Consider the following 19,142-nt stretch of genomic DNA (forward strand, 5'->3'; position numbering starts at 1 on the left):
GTTGTATTCTCACAACCTGAATTTTTCATAAATATCCAATATAAGTTTTGAAAATTTACTGGAAAGAAACTTTTTCTTTAGCCAAAATCTAGATCAAACTGATCAGTGCATGTATGCGTGGAATAAATTTATTTATATTTTCCGTTAAGTTGTTTTTACATAATGAAAGGGTTTTTCGTTTAGATTTTTTTGTTTACAGACATGCTAGAGAATCCATTTTCTGATTTGCTGTCCGAAAAACTCGTAAACTATTGCATGACTTTTCCGATTGCTCTTCATACGGCAAATGTAATTACCTTGAAGCGTTACTAAAAACATTATTGAAATGCTTCAATCCTAGAACTACCGGGCCAGTCATTTTGACTGAAACGCTTCATTTTCATCACATTCATGTTTGGACTTAAACAATCCAAAGGTAGTTGAAATATGAATTTTAAATATACAATCAATAACACGACTTCCAACAAACAATAAAAAATACTCCAACTCTTCAAAATTATTTAAAAATTAACAACGAACGAAAAACGCTTAAAAGTATTTTTTTATTGTCCTTGGTAAATCTTTCCTACTATTAATTTCGAACAAAAAAAAATAATAATATGATTTTTTTCAAATTTCGTTTCTTTCGTTCCTCAAAAATTAATACAATTACCGATTTTTTTTTATATCTCGAAGATGATATTTTATGCACTTATTTATTGTGATATCCATTACACATGGTGATCGATACGTTTGAACTGGAACAGTTAGTAGAACGGTTTATTTTACAATTTAAGGTATATGAGATATTATAAACTTTAAAGTAGAAGAAAAATTACAGATTTTACACGCCATTATGCTGATCGGATTTTAATTGTCCTAACATCATTGAGTATACTAACAAAGAAACTATAATACTCATCCAATTGCTAGTCAATCTAATTTCATTTAATGGTGTGTATCGTATTAACTTGATGCCATCGAACCAATTATTACAAAATGATTCTGTTTATCGCATTCACATAGCAAAAGGCAAAATAATGAGATAAAGAACGAGGAAAAGGAAAATCTTCAAAATGTTACCAATCGTGCTACCAATCATTGCAGCACGCTTTTTTTTTTGTGCCGCTCCAACATGCAGAAAGGGGAAAATAATAATTTCCTGTCCAATCAATCGCATCCTTCCTGCCTGGCCGGGCGTCTTATTGCATGGTTCCGACGCACAGTTCCCTCGATAAATGCAAACAAAATATCGCTCATCTCGCTTACTCCAAGATCCGGGAAATGCAACCGATGGCAATGACGCTTCCTGGGCATGCAGATGAAATCATCAAAGTGCAGTAGTATCCACTACCGGATTATCGATCCCCTGCTTGGCGGTTGATGCTGCTCTGTTTTTATCGCGTTCCGAACGTCGGGACATCAGGTACAGTGCTCTGAAACGAAGATAAATTGAACTTACAACTTACAAAACCCACCATCATCATCGCTTGACGACATGGATCATCGATTGAAAGGGCGCTACCACGCAAAATTTCCTTCGCGCTTAAGCTCCAATCAAGATGTTCGTATTCAATCGAGCTTAGAAAATCGGTCTCTTCAAGGCAATGGCGGAGAGCTTTACAACTTACATGTAAATACCCAAGGACACCAACAGGAATGCTTCGCTTAGTAGGAACACACTGCCAACGAAGAACGAGCGGGTCTCAAGAAAAACCGTACTGTAGATGGTCGGATAGATGGAAATCTGAAGAGAGTCCACAATGCCCAGTATGGAAAGCACTTTTGCTGCAAGGGAACAATAAATTCAACAGCAAGTATTGTCAGATAAAATCTTTGTGTTAGTGTTCCACATACCAATTTCGTCCTGTCCCACCAGCTTGGATACCAAGCTCCGGACTGCAACCATTTTGCTACCTTCGAACACATCGATTGAGGTGGCGACGAAGTAGAGGTACGGTGTCACTGTCGAAACAGCAATGGCCTGTAGGTTAAAAAAAACAGAAAATTTGTACTATACGGTTGCCACTCGGTCACAATTAGCAAAATTATTCCATCATCGCAACTTGAACTTGTGACCTTCGCTAACCCGTCAACGTTTATTACCATGATCGGTTTTCCCACCAACGAGAAGCACACGGAAAATACACATATCATCGCATCGGAAACACCGAACCGTTTGCTCAGGACACCTATCGCCAGAAGTGTTCCCAAAGTGGTCGTCAGAAGATCATAAGATTTCCATATGCCGAGATTGGTTATCCATTTGAACAGGCTGGTTGCCAACAATTTGGCGTAATCTACATCCTCGGTGGTTCCGTGGTTGATAAGGTTTGCAAGTACAGCCAGGTACAGGATATTCCGACAATTGAAGTCACGTTTTTTTAGAAAAGCTTTTACACAATCCTTTACGAGGCTAATGTCAAACAGCTGGCGTACGGTGTGTTTTGAAGATATTACATTTCCTTGGTTATTTGTTTGATTGTCAACGGTAGATCCTACATTGGTTGGTTCTTTTAACACGAATAATCCGTACAACAGAGCTAGGCTATTAGTAACAATGCAAAGTATGCATAATTCTGAAAATATTACAGAAAAAACATTTTGTTAAAACGACAATGCTCTATATTAATATTGTCCCACTTACTAATAAACCCAAGGTACTTAAGCAATGGTCCACTGAAAATAGTGGCCACGATCGGTACGATGGTCAGCAAAACGCCAGTGCAAGCAAACCGAAATGTACGATCTTTCTCATCCGTGCATATTGTTAGGTAGCTGTAGATACCAGTGATAACCAATGACGATCCGCCACTAAATGCACCTATAAGACCCGGCAAAATACCTGTTACCTCCAGTGATATTTCACGCATGTATACGGCACCCAGAATGTAAACTTGAAATAGAAACCAAAAAAAATAATATTTTCTTATACATCTTTTCAGATATTCTTCTATCTATCGAAAGTTGGTGGGGAAAACAAGTGTTCCCAGCACAGCAGGGCGATAAACCCGTGTTGAGCTCTCGGACCGGAGTATCAAACTCCGACCGAGGGTGAGAGAAGGTAGAAACTAAACTAATTTATCCGCGGCCAACCGAAATAAAAAGGCTTTTTGTTCCGGTTGTGAGAAAGCTTGTTTATTTAGGGCTACCTCCCCGTAGCCCCCTTTTTTCGTACATGCTGCCTTAGCGATACATAAGCGATACATTTCCTTGACGGCGACGCATAACCATGTTTTCCTCGCGTTTCTCAACCCTTTATTCACCCTTTATCCGTTCGCCCTACTTCTTATTTATATTATTAATTCCTGTAACAATTTCCTAATTTCCTGTAATTCCTGTAATTTTCTCTAATTTCCTGTAGCTATTTCCTTGGTCATTTCCCTATTTGCCTAATAAATTTAATAATTTTGGGGAGGATTTTTCGCGCCGATCCCCGCATTGTCCTTGCATTATCTGTCTGCGCCTGCAGGAGCAAGCGAGACAGACAGAGACGCTTAACTTCCCTCTCACTCATCGCTTCACGGTGAAGCGATGCGAGAGAGGTAAGCTTAGTCTCCTAGCTTATCTTTACGTTGAGAGCGGCTAAGTCCGCTCTCCTGCTACTATTCTCCTAAGCTAGGGACCTTTTTTGAGCGCGGACAGCGGTTCCTAAAAAGGACATAATTTCCGTCAGCGACATCCTCTCCCCCGTAATTCCTCGTAGAGGTGTTACAAACAATAATAAGCTGACGGAATTATGTCCTACCTATTTCTTCTTCGGCGCGAACCTCCAACCGTGCGACCTTTACCGCTGGTCTTCTAATAAATAAACTTCCTACTCTTATCGTTACGGATCGAACCTGTTTATCCTTTCCTTCTTGCACTTGCGTAATTATCCCCTTACGCCACCTTCCGCGAGTCTGCTCATCTGGAAATGCTACTATGTCGCCTATGCGCAATTCTTTCACTGGTTTTAACCATTTCTCTCGCGTTACCAATCGAGGTAGAAATTCTTTTATCCACCTAGACCAGTATTTTTGTGCAACCCATTGGGATTTCTTCCAATGTGTCTTTAAAGCTTCAGCTTCCGAAATCTCACACTGAGTTGGTTCTGCTTCTCCAGAACAGCCTATTAGAAAGTGGTTTGGTGTGAGAGGCTCATCGTCTTCGTGGTCCAAAGGAATATGCGTAAGAGGCCTATTATTGATCATGAATTCAATCTCAGTTAGCGCGCTTCTAAGTACTGCTTCTTGATAGGGTTCGTTGCATAGTGAGAGAAGGCTTTTTACCTCTTGTACCATTCTCTCCCACGATCCTCCAAAGTGTGGCGCCGCCGGTGGGTTGAAATGAAAATATATTCCCTCCGTAGCGCATTTTTCTTGCAACTTTGTTATTTCGCGGCACGCACCTACGAAATTCGTGCCATTGTCACAATATAGATGAGCGATCTTTCCGCGTCTGTGTTGCATTGCCCTCAGACATACAAGGAAAGAATTCGCGCTAAGATCGCTTGCCAACTCCAAGTGCACTGCTCTAGTAGAGAGGCAGGTAAATAGAGCGCACCATCTTTTTTCGGATCGCCTTCCAATGTAAACAGTAAGCGGGCCAAAATAATCTGCACCCGTATGGGTAAACGGTTTAACGAATGGTGTCGTTCTACATGCAGGCAAAGGTGCCATCATTGGCGGTTGTGGTTTGGCTCTATCGTTCTTGCATTTTTGACAATATGTCACGACTCTTTTGAGCGTTGCTCTTAAATCAACTACCCAGAAGCGCTGTCTGATTGCAGCTATAACCGTCTCTGTCTTTCTGTGTAAGTATTTTTCGTGATAGTAACGTATTATTAGTGTAGTGATATAGTTATGCTTTGGGAGTATGATCGGTCTTTTAGTATCTTCCCCCAAAAATTGCGCTCTGGTTAATCGGCTTTCGGCTCTCATTACGTTATTTTCGTCCAGGACCGGGCAGAGGTTTTTTATGTCGCTCCTGTTGCTTATTGGATGTCCTGCAGCTAAGGCTGCCATTTCGTCACTGAACCCCTCCCACTGTGCTTTTTTAAACAAAAGATGCTCTGCTTTATCTAAATTTCCCTTACTAATGATTGGTGAGAATGAGTTGTTATTAACCTTTGCTTTCAACCATTCAAGATATTTTAAGCAAATAGCTATCGCGCGCCTAAGTTTCAACCAATTTGAAGACCATTTTACATTGATTACTTCCCAATCTAGTCGGTTCACTGCATTAATAGTGTGCACCGGTCGAATTTCTTCAAGCGTCGTCGGTTCAAATCCATCATATTGAATATAAGACGCCTTTAAAAATGAAGGTCCTTCGAACCAAATTGAGGGTCCCTTTATTACCTTTGTTGCCTCATCGGCTGGGTTATCTTTCGTTCCTATCCAATGCCATTGATTTACACCAGATCGATTGAGAATTTCTCCTACTCTTAACGCAACAAACTGTTTGTAGTTTCTTGGCTCTGAACTGATCCATGCTAAAACTGTTTTCGAGTCGGTCCAATAACACGTCTCGTTTATGTCGATCCTCATTTCTCTTCTAAGCGTTTCAGCTAATCTGGCTCCTAACACAGCTGCTTGCAACTCTAAACGCGGTATGGATAATGGTTTAGTAGGAGCAACGCGTGATTTTGCTGCAACAATGCAGATATCGATTCCTTGTTGATGAATAGTGCGCATGTAGACAACCGCCGCGAACGCCTTTTCTGACGCGTCTACGAAAACGTGAAATTCTCTTTTTGCAACATCTTCCGCTACTGAATAGCAACGCGGAATTTTTATGTTCTCTATACCCTTCATCCTTTCTACCCACTCCTGCCATCGGTCTGCTAAATTTATGGGTAGTTTGGCATCCCAATCGAGCCCTTGCTTCCAAATATCCTGCATCAAAATCTTCGACTCTATTATGTAATTCGCAATAAGTCCTAGGGGATCATAAATTTTCATTATGTTAGAAAGCAACATTCTTTTTGTAACTTCTCCTCCTAATTCATATAATCCTTTCGGCACGTATTTTAATGCATCTTCTTCCCTATCCCACCATTGGCCAAGTATTTTGTCGAAATTTTCATCTTTCTCGCCTATTTTGATCAATGTGTTCTCGCTCACTCTTCCCGGTGGCAGACTTTTCAACACTTCATTTGAATTCGATATGAAGTTTCTAATGAAAAAATTAGCTTTATCGTGGATTTCGATTACCTGTCGGGTTCTTTTTACCGCGGATTCCTCATTATCGAAACTGTCTAAATAGTCATCCACGTAGTGATTGTGAATGATTGCGACTACCGCTGAAGGGTACTGATTTTGAAAGAGCGATGCATTTTCATTTTTGACGTATTGGGCGCATGCTGGGGAACAGGTCGCTCCAAAGGTCATAACCCGCATTTCATAAATTTCCGGTTTCATGAACGGCTCGCGTCTGTACAAAAAACGTTGCGCGCAGCGATCATCTTGCCGGATTTTCACTTGGTGAAACATCTCCTTGATGTCACCTGATATACCAATGCGTCCCTCTCTGAATCGTATTAGAATGCCGAATAGAGATGCGACTGCATCTGGCCCTGACAATAATTGCGAGTTTAAGGATATTCCATTATTTTTTGCGGCTGCATCGAAAACCAACCTCGGTTTAGGCACGGGTTTGTTGTAGTTTACTACAGCAAAGTGTGGTATATAATTGATCTTGGGATTAAACTCATCGCTATTTACCTCACTCTGACCTATTGGACGCGCGTAACCCTTTTTGCAGTATGCGTCTATCTCCTCATGGTACCATTTTTTTAGCATTTCATCTCGTGCCAATTTTCTTTCTAGGCTTTGGAGTCGCCTTAAAGCTTGGCCATAGCTTTCGGGTAGACTGACGTCTTCCGTTTTCCACAGGAGCCCTATCTCGTAACCGGTTCCAGTTTTCTTCAACGTTTTCTCCATTATTTGTTTCGCCCTTTCTTCGTCCTTGGGCTGCGGTATCTTACAACCCAATTTGACACCAAAATCTTCCGTTGAAAAGTAATTTCTCATCATATTCGCTATGTCCTTGTTAGCATTTTTTGCTTCGATTAGAGAAAAGAGTTTTGCTTGTTTGCTATTAAGATCATTTGATCCTAACAATACCCATCCCAAGTGGGTTCGAATTGCTATCGGTTCGCCTGCTCGGCCAGTTCTGGTTTGCAATGCGCACATTAGATGCGCATGTGGCAATCCGATAATTAGCTTCGGAGCTCCATCACGATAGCTTTGTAAATTGATGCCTCTCAAATGGCGATATTTTCTTCTTAATTCCTTTCCGTCAACCGTTTGTTTTGGCAGCACCATGGATTCTACTGTCCTTAATCCATTAAGGTTTATAAATTTCCCATCCTGATCCTTAACTAGGATCGAGATGGTTTCACTTTCCGGCTCATCTTGTATTGATCCGTTAGTCCAAGCTAGCGAAAATGGTCGTGGAGATCCATTTACCTGCAACTCTTCTTTGAGCTCACGATGTATTAAGCTCGCAGATGAACCCGTATCCATGAACGCGAATGTATCGACCTCCCTATTCTTATGACGAAGCGTTACTGGGATGATTTGAAAATATAACTCAGGCAAATCAGAACCGTGGTGAGTATTAACATTCTCAACCTGTCTTAAGCCAGTAGGAGTTGCTCTATGTAATAGGGTATGATGTCTCGCTCTACATCCGTATTGCCGACATTGTGGTGGCAGAAAACAATTTTGGGCGTCGTGATTCGACTGGTTGCAACAGTTTGTGCAAATGCGCAACCGCCTAACCGTTTCCCATCTTCGTTCGACCGACATGTTTTGAAATTGAAAACATTCTGTCGTCCTATGATTTTGGCCACAAATCAAGCAACCCATTCTACGCCTTGGTTGCGATTGGATATTCGCTTGGAACTGTTGTCGTGGTTGAGCACGAAAATTCCTATGACCTAACTGTTGGTTGTGCTGATGCGATTGTGAATTCACAACATCATTAGCAACATCCGCTGTTAGCATAATAGCTAAATTTTCGGTGGGCTTAAGCCACTTAGCAAAATCCTCGAGAGTCCTAAGCTTGCTTCTACCATAATTCTCGTTGTCTGCCAAGATATGATTGTACCACTTGTGTTTTAAATTAGTGGGAATCTTATTCTCCAAGTCCTTTAAAAGACGTTGGTCGTTTAAATATTCTGGCTCTCCTATAGTGTTCATGTTTATGACCAGGTTGTTTAACGCATGCATAAACGTTATAAAACTTTTTGGCTTCTGCATCGTTGGGTTCTCTACTGCTAGCAATTCTTTTAATAACGCACTGTATATCAAATCAGGCGTACCAAATTCCTTCTCTAATCGCTGTAAAATTCCTTCGATGTTTTGCGCATCGAGCATCAAACCACTCACGCATTCCAGGGCATCTCCCTTCAGAGCCTTTTGCAGACGATTTAGATTTTCCAAATCTGAAAATTTAGCCTCTTCACTTGTTTTATAAAACACTGATTTGAAATGGTTCCATTTCTTAAAATCACCATTAAATTCAGGAAGCTCCATTAAGGAATCTCTTTTAGACCGCTCGTTTAAAGCATCGACCAATCCCTTTATGAGCAATTCGGAAGCAGGGCTTGAGTTGCTTGTCGATGCGCTTGCGACTGTAGCACTTCCATCTTGCAATTCACGTTTCTGTCCCTTTTCCTTGCGCAATTTCTTAGTTTCTGCCTCTTTTTCCGCTAATTGTGTGACTAATTTGGTCTGTTTTTCTTGCGATTCGCGTTTCGTTTCTTCATGTTTTTCGGATAAGTCCTTATATTCCCTTTTCAACCTCTCTATTTCTTTTCTCATTTCGCACACATCACTCCCTACTTCCTCCTCAAATTTGGTAATTTTCTCTTTAGTGTTTGCCATTTTACTCACGGTTTGTTTGCGGGTTCGTCGCTTCTTGTTGTGCTGCTACTACTGCAGTTGCTGCTACTGCTTCGGCTGCTGATGCTGCTGCTGCCGCTGCTACCGCTCCGGTTGCTGCTGCTGCTGCCACCGCTGCTGTTGTTGCTGCTGCCGCTGCTACCGCTCCGGTTGCTGCTGCTGCTGCTGCCGTCGCTGCTGATGCACTCTTTTAAGCCGGTTTAAGCTTAACCACTGTTACTGCTGCCGCTGGAACCGTCGCACTATTTTTTTTTTTTTTTTTTTTTTTAAGCCGTTTTAGGCACCACTGTTGCTGCTGCCGCTGGAACCGTCGCACTATTTTTTTTAAGCCGTTTTAGGCACCACTGTTGCTGCTGCCGCTGGAACCGTTGCACTTCACTATCACTATACCTTTCGACCGGGAATGAGCGTCCTCCGGTCTTCACAGGGCGGTTGCCCCTCTCCTTCCTTTCGCTGACCGGGATTAACGTCCTCCGGTTTCCACAGGGCGGTTGCCCCTCTCCTTCCTTTCGCTGACCGGGAATAACGTCCTCCGGTTTCCACAGGGCGGTTGCCCCTCTCCTTCCTTTCGCTGACCGGGATTAACGTCCTCCGGTTTCCACAGGGCGGTTGCCCCTCTCCTTCCTTTCGCTGACCGGGAATAACGTCCTCCGGTTTCCACAGGGCGGTTGCCCCTCTCCTTCCTTTCGCTGACCGGGAATAACGTCCTCCGGTTTCCACAGGGCGGTTGCCCCTCTCCTTCCTTTCGCTGACCGGGAATAACGTCCTCCGGTTTCCACAGGGCGGTTGCCCCTCTCCTTCCTTCCTTCGACCGGGAATGAACGTCCTCCGGTCTGCTCGAGGCGGGTGGCCTACTCTCGTCCTTCCTTCAGCCGGGAATGCGGTCCTCCGGTCTGCTAGAGGCGGGTGGCCCTCTCTCGTCCTCCTTCCAACCGGGAATGGGGTCCTCCGGTTCTCTTCACCACTTAGCGTCTTCCTTCCTTCCTTCGACCGGGAATGAACGTCCTCCGGTCTGCTCGAGGCGGGTGGCCTACTCTCGTCCTTCCTTCAGCCGGGAATGCGGTCCTCCGGTCTGCTAGAGGTGGGTGGCCCTCTCTCGTCCTCCTTCCAACCGGGAATGGAGTCCTCCGGTTCTCTTCGGCGCTTGGCGTCTTCCTTCCTTCGACCGGGAATGGGGTCCTCCGGTTACCTCGTGGCGGGAAACTTTCTCGTGCCTTGGAACGTTAGCAAGTACTACCTTCCTCTCTGGAGCCACCAATGTTCCCAGCACAGCAGGGCGATAAACCCGTGTTGAGCTCTCGGACCGGAGTATCAAACTCCGACCGAGGGTGAGAGAAGGTAGAAACTAAACTAATTTATCCGCGGCCAACCGAAATAAAAAGGCTTTTTGTTCCGGTTGTGAGAAAGCTTGTTTATTTAGGGCTACCTCCCCGTAGCCCCCTTTTATCGTACATGCTGCCTTAGCGATACATAATCGATACATTTCCTTGACGGCGACGCATAACCGTGTTTTCCTCGCGTTTCTCAACCCTTTATTCACCCTTTATCCTTTCGCCCTACTTCTTATTTATATTATTAATTCCTGTAACAATTTCCTAATTTCCTGTAATTCCTGTAATTTCCTCTAATTTCCTGTAGCTATTTCCTCAATTATTTCCCTATTTGCCTAATAAATTTAATAATTTTGGGGAGGATTTTTCGCGCCGATCCCCGCATTGTCCTTGCATTATCTGTCTGCGCCTGCAGGAGCAAGCGAGACAGACAGAGACGCTTAACTTCCCTCTCACTCATCGCTTCACGGTGAAGCGATGCGAGAGAGGTAAGCTTAGTCTCCTAGCTTATCTTTACGTTGAGAGCGGCTAAGTCCGCTCTCCTGCTACTATTCTCCTAAGCTAGGGACCTTTTTTGAGCGCGGACAGCGGTTCCTAAAAAGGACATAATTTCCGTCAGCGACAACAAGTATAATGCATATTAATGAAGTGGTTCGACGATTCGATTTTTTTAGTCAGCTTAAAATGTGCTTCAACGTTTGTTGTGAGATCATAAGAAGATCATGATCAATTTAAATTCTTATGTGTGCTGCATATAGTCAAGCTTACTTCCGTATTGCACGATATCTGCTGCGATCGGCACGAGAATGCATGGTTTCCTCAATCCCACACGATCACTCCAACTACCAGCAAAAAGCAACACTCCAGCTTGCACAATACCCTCTGAAATATAAGAAATTCCGCTGTTCAGTATCTCAGAATGTATTTTTTTTTATTTTTCAAACAACCAACTCACCAGGAATGCTGCGGTACGAGTACAATTTAGCTACCTCAACAATAGAATTCTCAAACGCTTCACAAACTTGATTTTCAAATTCGGTTATATTCTCGGCAAAATTCTCGGCAAAATTTTCGGCAATATTCTCGGTAATATTCTCGGTATTATTCTGTACAGTACCATTTTTTTTACAGAAGTTTTTATCTTCCAGCGTAACAAATTGCTCACATATCTGCAAGTCGAGACCGAGTTTGGTAGCACAGGCCTCGAAAAAAAAGAACGATCAAAAGGAACTCACGGGATCTACCGGGAAATGTTTATCTCCTTTGAGCTCATACCTTTTCGTAGTGAAAAAAGATAGACCCTGTAGCAGAAACTATACTGAACAAGAATAAAATGACCACCGGTTCAATGGTGATGGACTGTTTCACTTTGCACCAAACGCGCACAACACGCGACGTTAAACTTGCACCAGCGCTTTCCATTTCACTAATGCGCCGTTTGAAAACGTTGATTTGGGTTTATGTTTTTTCGAGCCGAATCAATCATGGTTCTGTTGCGCCTCGCTTAGAAAACTAGTTTGGTATGGTGAGGTATTCCTAAACAGCTTTTTTTTTGTTGCGAACACTTACCACCTTCATATTGAAGCTGCTTCCGCTAACGGAATGAGCATCATCTTCAGAGCAAGAAATGACAAAAAATGCGAATAAAACGGGTTGCAAGAAACCCCGCCAAACCGGTATTATATGTCGCCTCTTTCCATTCTAAGAAAGATAAACTTTCTGACATCTGTTAGAATTAATAGACCTAATGTAATGCTCTCTCTCGTTCTTTCTTCTTGGCTTAACGACCTCTATACTCATACCGGCTATTTTTGGCTTACTAGACTTGTTTTTACCACGTAGCTGGAGAGTCAGTCCTTGTTACGGAGGAGCGGTTCGGATGGGATTTGATACCCGGTGTTGTCGCGTGGTATCGTCACCGTTTATTAAATACACGCACCTGATAAATTCTGAATACAGATTTCAAATCGACATATTTTGAATCCGGTGATGATCTTTGCTACGGCAGGACTGAGCATCAAATCTCATCCCGACCATACTCCCGTACGCAGGGCTGACTATCAAGCTAAGGGTAAATATAGTCAAGAAAATAAACTAGTAGTGGTTGGGCAAGTATTGTTGAGATCGTTGTGCCACAAAAGAGGGTCCTTTGCATAAAATGTATTCTTGCGTCAGAATTGGTGATGTAGCGAAAGTATTAAATTAATACCAGTATTTAATAAGTTTGATTTATTTTCCTTAAACGATTTAGGCATCCTAAATTGGAAGGTTAAATGAGTAGGAGGGTCAAACACATGAAGAAAATGGAAAAAGAAGAAGAAGACTACGCATGGTTAGAAGACATTGGTTCGAAGATGATGACGGAATAGAGAAAGCGATTATCTAAATTCAAACTGGTCACCTGGTTAGATGGTTATTAAAATGGGTACAGCCGACATGCGTAAAGCATTTGGATAGGGTTAGAGGAGGATGAGATTGGAGTGTGCGGAATTCGACATAAAGGTTTACGAACGAATAGTGGAGATGAATATGTCAATATTTGCATGGGTGTGATACTCAAGATCTTCGCCAGTGCAAAACGCATAATGCCTTTTGCACCCGCTCAAGTCCTATGATTAGAGAGTGAGAGGAAGTCGACTACACAATACTGAAGATGCCTAACATTGGCTTAACAAAACTATAATGAAGAGCCTTCACACATAAGGAGTACGAAAATTTAGAAGCTTCCGTAAATGTAAAGACAACTGTTGGATTTACTGACATATATGTACATACACCTTGGCTCTTTACAGGAGTCATCTGATCAAAAGTCACACCATCGACATAATGAAACAAAAGCTTGTTTCAGGGATCATCAGAAGGATATAACATTATAAATACTTGTTAAAACATAAGGCTCATAGGACTCATATTGACAGCGCACCAGGGTTTTGAATTACCTTTGAATTGAAAATCAGTGGATTACAGTTTTTCCCCATGCTTCGATGAAATGCCAAAAAAGTTATGTTTTGGTCCGTTGAATATGTTTTCATGCATAAAATGTTCTACCGCACATAAATCTACTATATCATGAAAAAAAATCTCTCTATCCATCGTTTAAAGTATTACAAGCGAATATTGTCACAGCATTATTCTGATATTTTATCATTTTTTATAAGAGAAGATCACTTACTATGTCATCAAAGATTATAAGACTACTGCAAATAAGGTCACATTTAATGGTGTGTATCGCATTGACTTTATACCATTAATCTACCGTAGACAATGTGTCAATTATAAAATGCAAGCTTTCTCCAATCGTAGATCACTCGATCTGAGAGCACAAACTGTGTCTTTGGACGTATGAGCGAAGATCGCCATTTATTTGATCGCCAATACCATACTAATCGGACATAGTAAAGTAAAAAGTATAACGAAATAGTAGTAAACTCACACATAATAAACTAAGATCAACCATGTAACAATTCACGAGTGATAGAATAGAAAAGCAGTAAAAATAGACCATTGCAAATAAAATTTAAAATTAAATATCCTAAAATAAAACGTATTAACGTGCTACCTAAGAATAAGAATTCCAAAATCAGAACACTCAAAAACAGTGACTGTAAAAGCATGATAAAACTGATACAAATATAGGGGTACCTCGAGATGAGATTTCGTTCCAACTCCCAAAACATGTAGGAATTTCAGATAAAGTTGTTTTTGGTTAGGAAAATGTTTACCAGCAATTTTTTTTTTTTTTGGAAAACAGATTATAGAAAGGACAAAAAACCATCACGAAACATGTTTAATAACAACAAGAACTAGTGTTTTTTCTGTGATCTTTGTACAACGTAATCTGCTCCATATGGCGATGATCGATGCTTTCGTAACGAAAATATTGAAAAATATCTTTTTTATCTCACTTATTTATTTTTTTCCGTCACACTTATATAAACACTTATTTCATGTACACAAAAAACTTTCAATATATACAAATTTAATGTTCCCAAACGATTATACCCAGCCAAATTGTTACATTTAATGATATTTTCATGCTCAAGTTAGAGCACCGCCGTTCGCCAATCCATCGCCACTTACCACAGCTACTCTGGCTATGTTCATCCATCTCATCTACAACGACTTTACGGGTTAGGTCGTCCGGTACCATTCTAATGACATGCCCAGCGCACAGAAGCCTTGCGAGTCTTATTCGCTGAACGATATTAGGCTTGCAGATAAAGTCATCATAGTGCAGTAATATCCACTGCCGGATTATCGATTCCCTGCTTGGCGGATGATTGTGCTTTGTTTTTATCATTTTCCGATCGTCGTGACATCAGGTACAGTGCTCTGAAATGAAGATAAATTGAATCGCTTGACGAAATGGATCATCGATTGAAAGGAGCTACCACGCAAAATTTCCTTCGCGCTAAAGCTCCAATCAAGATTTTCATATTCAACCGAGCTCCGAAATCGGTCATTTCAAGGCAATGGCTGCGAGCTTTACAACTTACATGTAAATACCCAAGGATACCAACAGGAATGCTTCGCTTAGTAGGAACACACTGCCAACGAAGACCGATTGGCTCTCAAGATAAACCGTACTGTAGATGGTCGGATAGATGGCGACCTGAGCAGAGTCCACAATACCCAGTATGGACAGCATTTTTCCTGCAAATAAGCATCATGGCAGAGTCTCATGGTAGTGTTCTGTCGGATCCTATTTTTGTTGGAATGAAAGCTTTATTGTTTCACTTACCAATCTCATCCTGTCCCACCAGCTTGGATACCAAGCTCCGGATTGCGATCATTTTGCTACCTTCGAACACATCGATTGAGGTGGCGACGTAGTAGAGGTACGGTTTCACAGTCGCAACGGCAACGGCCTGTAGATTAAAGAAAACAGAAACGCTTAATTATTGCACCATCTCAGCTTTTAGCAACACGGATCGCTTTCTTTAGCCCGTCAACGTTTATTACCATGATCGGTTTTCCCACCAATGAGAAGCACACGGAAAATACACATATCATCGCATCGGAAACACCGAACCGTTTGCTTAGGACGCCCATAGCCAGTAGTGTTCCCAACATAGTCGTCAGAAGATCATATGATATCCAGGTGCCCAGGTTGGTTATCCAATTGAAATTTACATACGCTAGAATGGCGGCCGATTCACCGTCTCCGAGAGCACCGTAGTTAATGAAGTATGCCAGCACAGTCAGATAAAGGATATTTCGACAATTGAAGTCACGTTTCTTGAGAAAAACTTTCACACAATCCACTACAAGACCAATGTCAAACAGCTGACGCAGCGTTGGTTTGGATAGTTTTTCATCTCCTTCCTTTGTTTGATTGTCAACGGTAGGTTCTAGGTCGGCTGGTTCTTTTAATATGAACAATCCGTACAACAGACCAATGGTGTCAGTGACAATGCAAAGTACACACAACTCTGGAAAAAGGGATATTAATTAGACTGTTAAATCGTGCATGCATTAGCACTCTTCCACTTACTAATAAACCCGAAATACTTAAATAAATGTCCGCTGAAGAAATTGGCCACGATCGGTATGGTGGCGTATACAACTGCGGTACAAGCGAACCGAAATGTACGATCTTTCTCATCTGTGCATACTGTTAGGTAGCTGTAGATACCAGTGATGACCAATGGCACTCCACCGCTCAATGAAATGATTAGGTTTGGTACAATACCCGCTACCTCCAGTGGTATTTCGCGCATGAATATCGCACTCAGAATGTATACTGGAAGCAGAAATGAAAGAGAAAAAAAATTATTGGTGATTTCATATACTCTTTTTTGTTACTCGTCTATTCTTTTCATTCGACCTGCGTGTGAAAAAAACGATGATTGAAGATTGATGAATGAAGATTAATAACGAATGGGTATTAAGATTTTTTTACATCATCAACATTCAACAACTCCATTTGTAGCGATATCATTAGAAGATCATTATAGATTTAAATGGTCATGAACGCTTACTGCTAAATGCCACGATGTCTGCTGCGATCGGCACGAGAATGCATGGTTTCCTCAACCCCACACGATCACTCCAACTGCCAGCGAAAAGCAGCACTACGACTTGTATAATACCAACTGAAATGAACAAAAATGCCATTTTTGCCACAATCAAATAACTTAGATCGTGATCACACTTTATGTCCATAAATCAACTCACATATAATGCTACGGTACGAGTTCAAAAAAACCACCTCATTCGTGGACAGTTGCTGCGCTTCACAAACTAAGCTGCGAAATTCGGTAAAATTCTCCACCCCGGCAATCGTGCGGTTGGTGTCGTCTGGTTCGGAACAGATATCGTCATCTTCCAGTTCAACGAAATACTCACATACCCGCAAGTCGGCACCGAGCTTGGTAACGCAGGCCTACAAAGAGACGACGTACTGGGCAATCTTGAAGATAATTGACGCTTGGCCTCCTACCTTTTCGTACTCAAACACTTTGAGCGCTGTACCGGAAACGACACCGAAAATGTAGAAAACGATCACGGGTTCGATGGTGATGAAGTGTTTCACTTTGCTCCAAATTCGCCCCACGTGCGACATTACGCTTACATCACCGCTTTCCATTTTAGTAAAGCACTGGTGAAAACGTTGGCTTGGAGCTTTTGTTTGTTTCGTGCGCTGCTACCACAATCAACCTGATCACAAACAATCTTTATTGCCTTCCAAATACCGACACAACCATGGTTCTGTTGCGCTTCGCTTAGAAAACAAGTTTGGTGCGACGATATTTCGCACACAGCGCAAAAGCTCTTTTCTTGCCAAGAGTCTCTTCACACTGAACCGTGCATCGTAAACAAGCAACGCTTACCACCTTCGCAATGGAACTGCTACCAATGATAGAAAGAACAGCATCTTCAGCGCACGAAATGACAACTATGTGAGTGAAACGGGTTGGTAGAAACCCCACCAAAAACCGGTACTATAACTCAGCTGTTTCACCACAACTCTCAGGCGTTGTTGTGCCGGTGTTGGTGATGCTGCGAATGGGTTTTCAATCGGTAAACATTCAAACAGGTTTTTTGAAGTAAATTTTCGAGCGTGCTGACCGAAACCAGCCGGCACGCTGCCAGCGCGGAAGTCGAACCGGATTTCGCAGACAACATACTTTACCGTCTGGCGGTATGTTAGACTAGTTCCAGATCTTGTCTAAAAAATGTGCATAATTCGTGATATCATTCCTCAAGTTTATGTTATCGAAAAATTGACCTTGACAGAAGATGGAATTACTTAACATTTCAAATGATGTCCAAGAAATAATTTTGCATAAAATAACCTGGTAAAAGAATGGGAAAATGTGCACAACTCATTATTATTGATTGCTTTAGCGCTTCACTTAAATTTTTATTCCTAAAAAAATAAAATATAGTCTAGACTGTTTGTTGCACAGCAAACTAAATAAAATTGCTATTCCAAACGACCAACTTTAATTGTTTCCACTTTTCATTGCCTAATGACTGAGGTTTAGCTGAACGTGAAAAAAACATCAGTACTGGACAATGGAGATGTAGCACCAAACACCAGGAGAGATATTCCGTGGCTGCGAACTGTTTTGGCTGCTCGGGATATTGTTCATTAAAAATATACGGTAGGCATGGCGAAAACATTAAACATTTTCGCCACCTGTTCCGGTTCCATCGTGTTAGGCACTTAAACATTGTCCAGAAGGTGATCCTACTAAATACTATTCTTTTGTGTCCGATCGATAGACTTGATCTTTAGCGGATGATAATTATGGAAGATTCCGAATTTCTCTGCAACAACTGGCGATAACAAGACGTCGAGGTGGAGTGACCCTACACATTCCCGTCTTTCTTTATGTACTTTGCGAATCGGAACCATGCAGAACAGGAATGTCCCTGGGCAAAACTTTGAACAAAGGTTCAATTTAGAAAACCTATCCTTGTCTGAAAACGGTGCTCCAAAATTTGACCACTTGTTCAAGTCAAATCAACATGCGTACTAAACCCTTCGTTGGGTTATGATTGAAAGACTTCCAGATGTGAAGGTAGCCTTGAAGTAGTCATCCGTAATCTCTGGGTCTGGAATAACATAACAAACGCCAACTGTCCTCGCTCAAAAAATCCAAATTGTGCCTGTTGGTCCGCAAAGGATGAACCGAGCGTCTTCGGTTTGCTCAGTATATTCACAGGTTGAGAAGACCTTGGAACATAAGTTTGCAAAGAGCTCTAGTGTATCTTATGCTTGCAGCTTACTGCTGCAAGAAATAGCAGTCATCGTTCTGGACAAATTCCTAAACTTCCTTTCACTTCTCTCACCTGTTTTGAGAAGCATTAGTTCAAGTAAGAGGATTCCTATCATACGTTTGTTTGAGAAGTACATTGTCAACATTGTTGGACATAACAATGCTGTGATTGATGTAACATTCCTTTAATATTTCTTGTAAACCCGGTATGTCATACCTTTATATTTCCCATTCATTTTGTACAGTAATATAGAAAATGTTTTATTTTTAATTTACTGTTTAATGTAAAAAATATTCAAAAAAAGGTTTTAATTTTATTTAAACCATCCAACCATCTAGCTACAGCTCTTCAATGTTCTGTCTGAAGTAATTATTTTCATCTCATCACATTGCAAACGTCAGCCTTCACCAAAAAAGCTCAACGTGATGTTCATCTCAACAACTCAATGTCTTTACGAACCTTTTCCATGCCTACACACAAAAGGGATCTTAACTCTCATATTTCTTGTTCGTTACGGTCGCGTTGCTTCCAAAAATAAACTTTCAATCAGCTATTCTTCTGTGGTGCGATCAGTTTCTTCTTAGCAAAACTGAAGAAGAAAAAAACCAGAGCAAATTTATGGTTCCATCTTCTCGCAAGACACAAGCTCCTAAACAACGGGATGCCTCCGTGTCTAGACAACATCCAGCATAGCAAAACCATCTAACTT

The 19,142-nt window shown here is 41.6% G+C and overlaps 2 protein-coding genes across 5 annotated transcripts in view; one reads left to right on the forward strand and one right to left on the reverse strand.

The window, feature by feature from the left end:
- The window catches only part of LOC125762519 (CD166 antigen-like), a 202,381-nt gene that overhangs the window by 129,897 nt on the left and 53,342 nt on the right, over nt 1–19,142 (forward strand). The gene's annotated exons all lie outside the window — the stretch shown is intronic.
- LOC125762529 (thymic stromal cotransporter protein-like) lies at nt 665–17,619 on the reverse strand. Of its 2 annotated transcripts, none has more exons than XM_049424723.1 (8): nt 16,647–17,619; nt 16,382–16,589; nt 16,186–16,299; nt 15,699–15,947; nt 15,167–15,636; nt 14,946–15,072; nt 14,701–14,857; nt 665–1,415 (listed from the first exon to the last, which is right to left on the reverse strand). In XM_049424723.1, the coding sequence occupies exons 1-8, from the start codon at nt 16,791–16,793 to the stop codon at nt 1,310–1,312; spliced, it is 1,578 nt and encodes a 525-aa protein (XP_049280680.1). In that variant the 5' UTR covers nt 16,794–17,619; the 3' UTR covers nt 665–1,309. The 2 variants fall into 2 exon arrangements, with proteins under 2 accessions (XP_049280680.1, XP_049280678.1); XM_049424721.1 differs by lacking the exon at nt 665–1,415 and adding an exon at nt 13,436–14,536.

The sequence above is a fragment of the Anopheles funestus genome, chromosome 2RL (genome assembly GCF_943734845.2).
Source record: "Anopheles funestus chromosome 2RL, idAnoFuneDA-416_04, whole genome shotgun sequence".
Classification (NCBI taxonomy): Eukaryota; Metazoa; Arthropoda; class Insecta; order Diptera; family Culicidae; genus Anopheles; species Anopheles funestus.

Bases quoted from the DNA above. Each gene is read 5' to 3' on its own strand.
- LOC125762529 (XM_049424723.1), bottom strand. From the start codon at position 16,793: ATGGAAAGCGGTGATGTAAGCGTAATGTCGCACGTGGGGCGAATTTGG. The intron at 15,637-15,698 runs GTAAGTGGAAGA...CCCTTTTTCCAG, and splicing joins TAAGTATTTCGGGTTTATTA to AGTTGTGTGTACTTTGCATT. The intron at 1,416-14,700 runs GTAAGTTGTAAA...TCTTCGTTTCAG, and splicing joins GTATCCTTGGGTATTTACAT to AGCACTGTACCTGATGTCCC.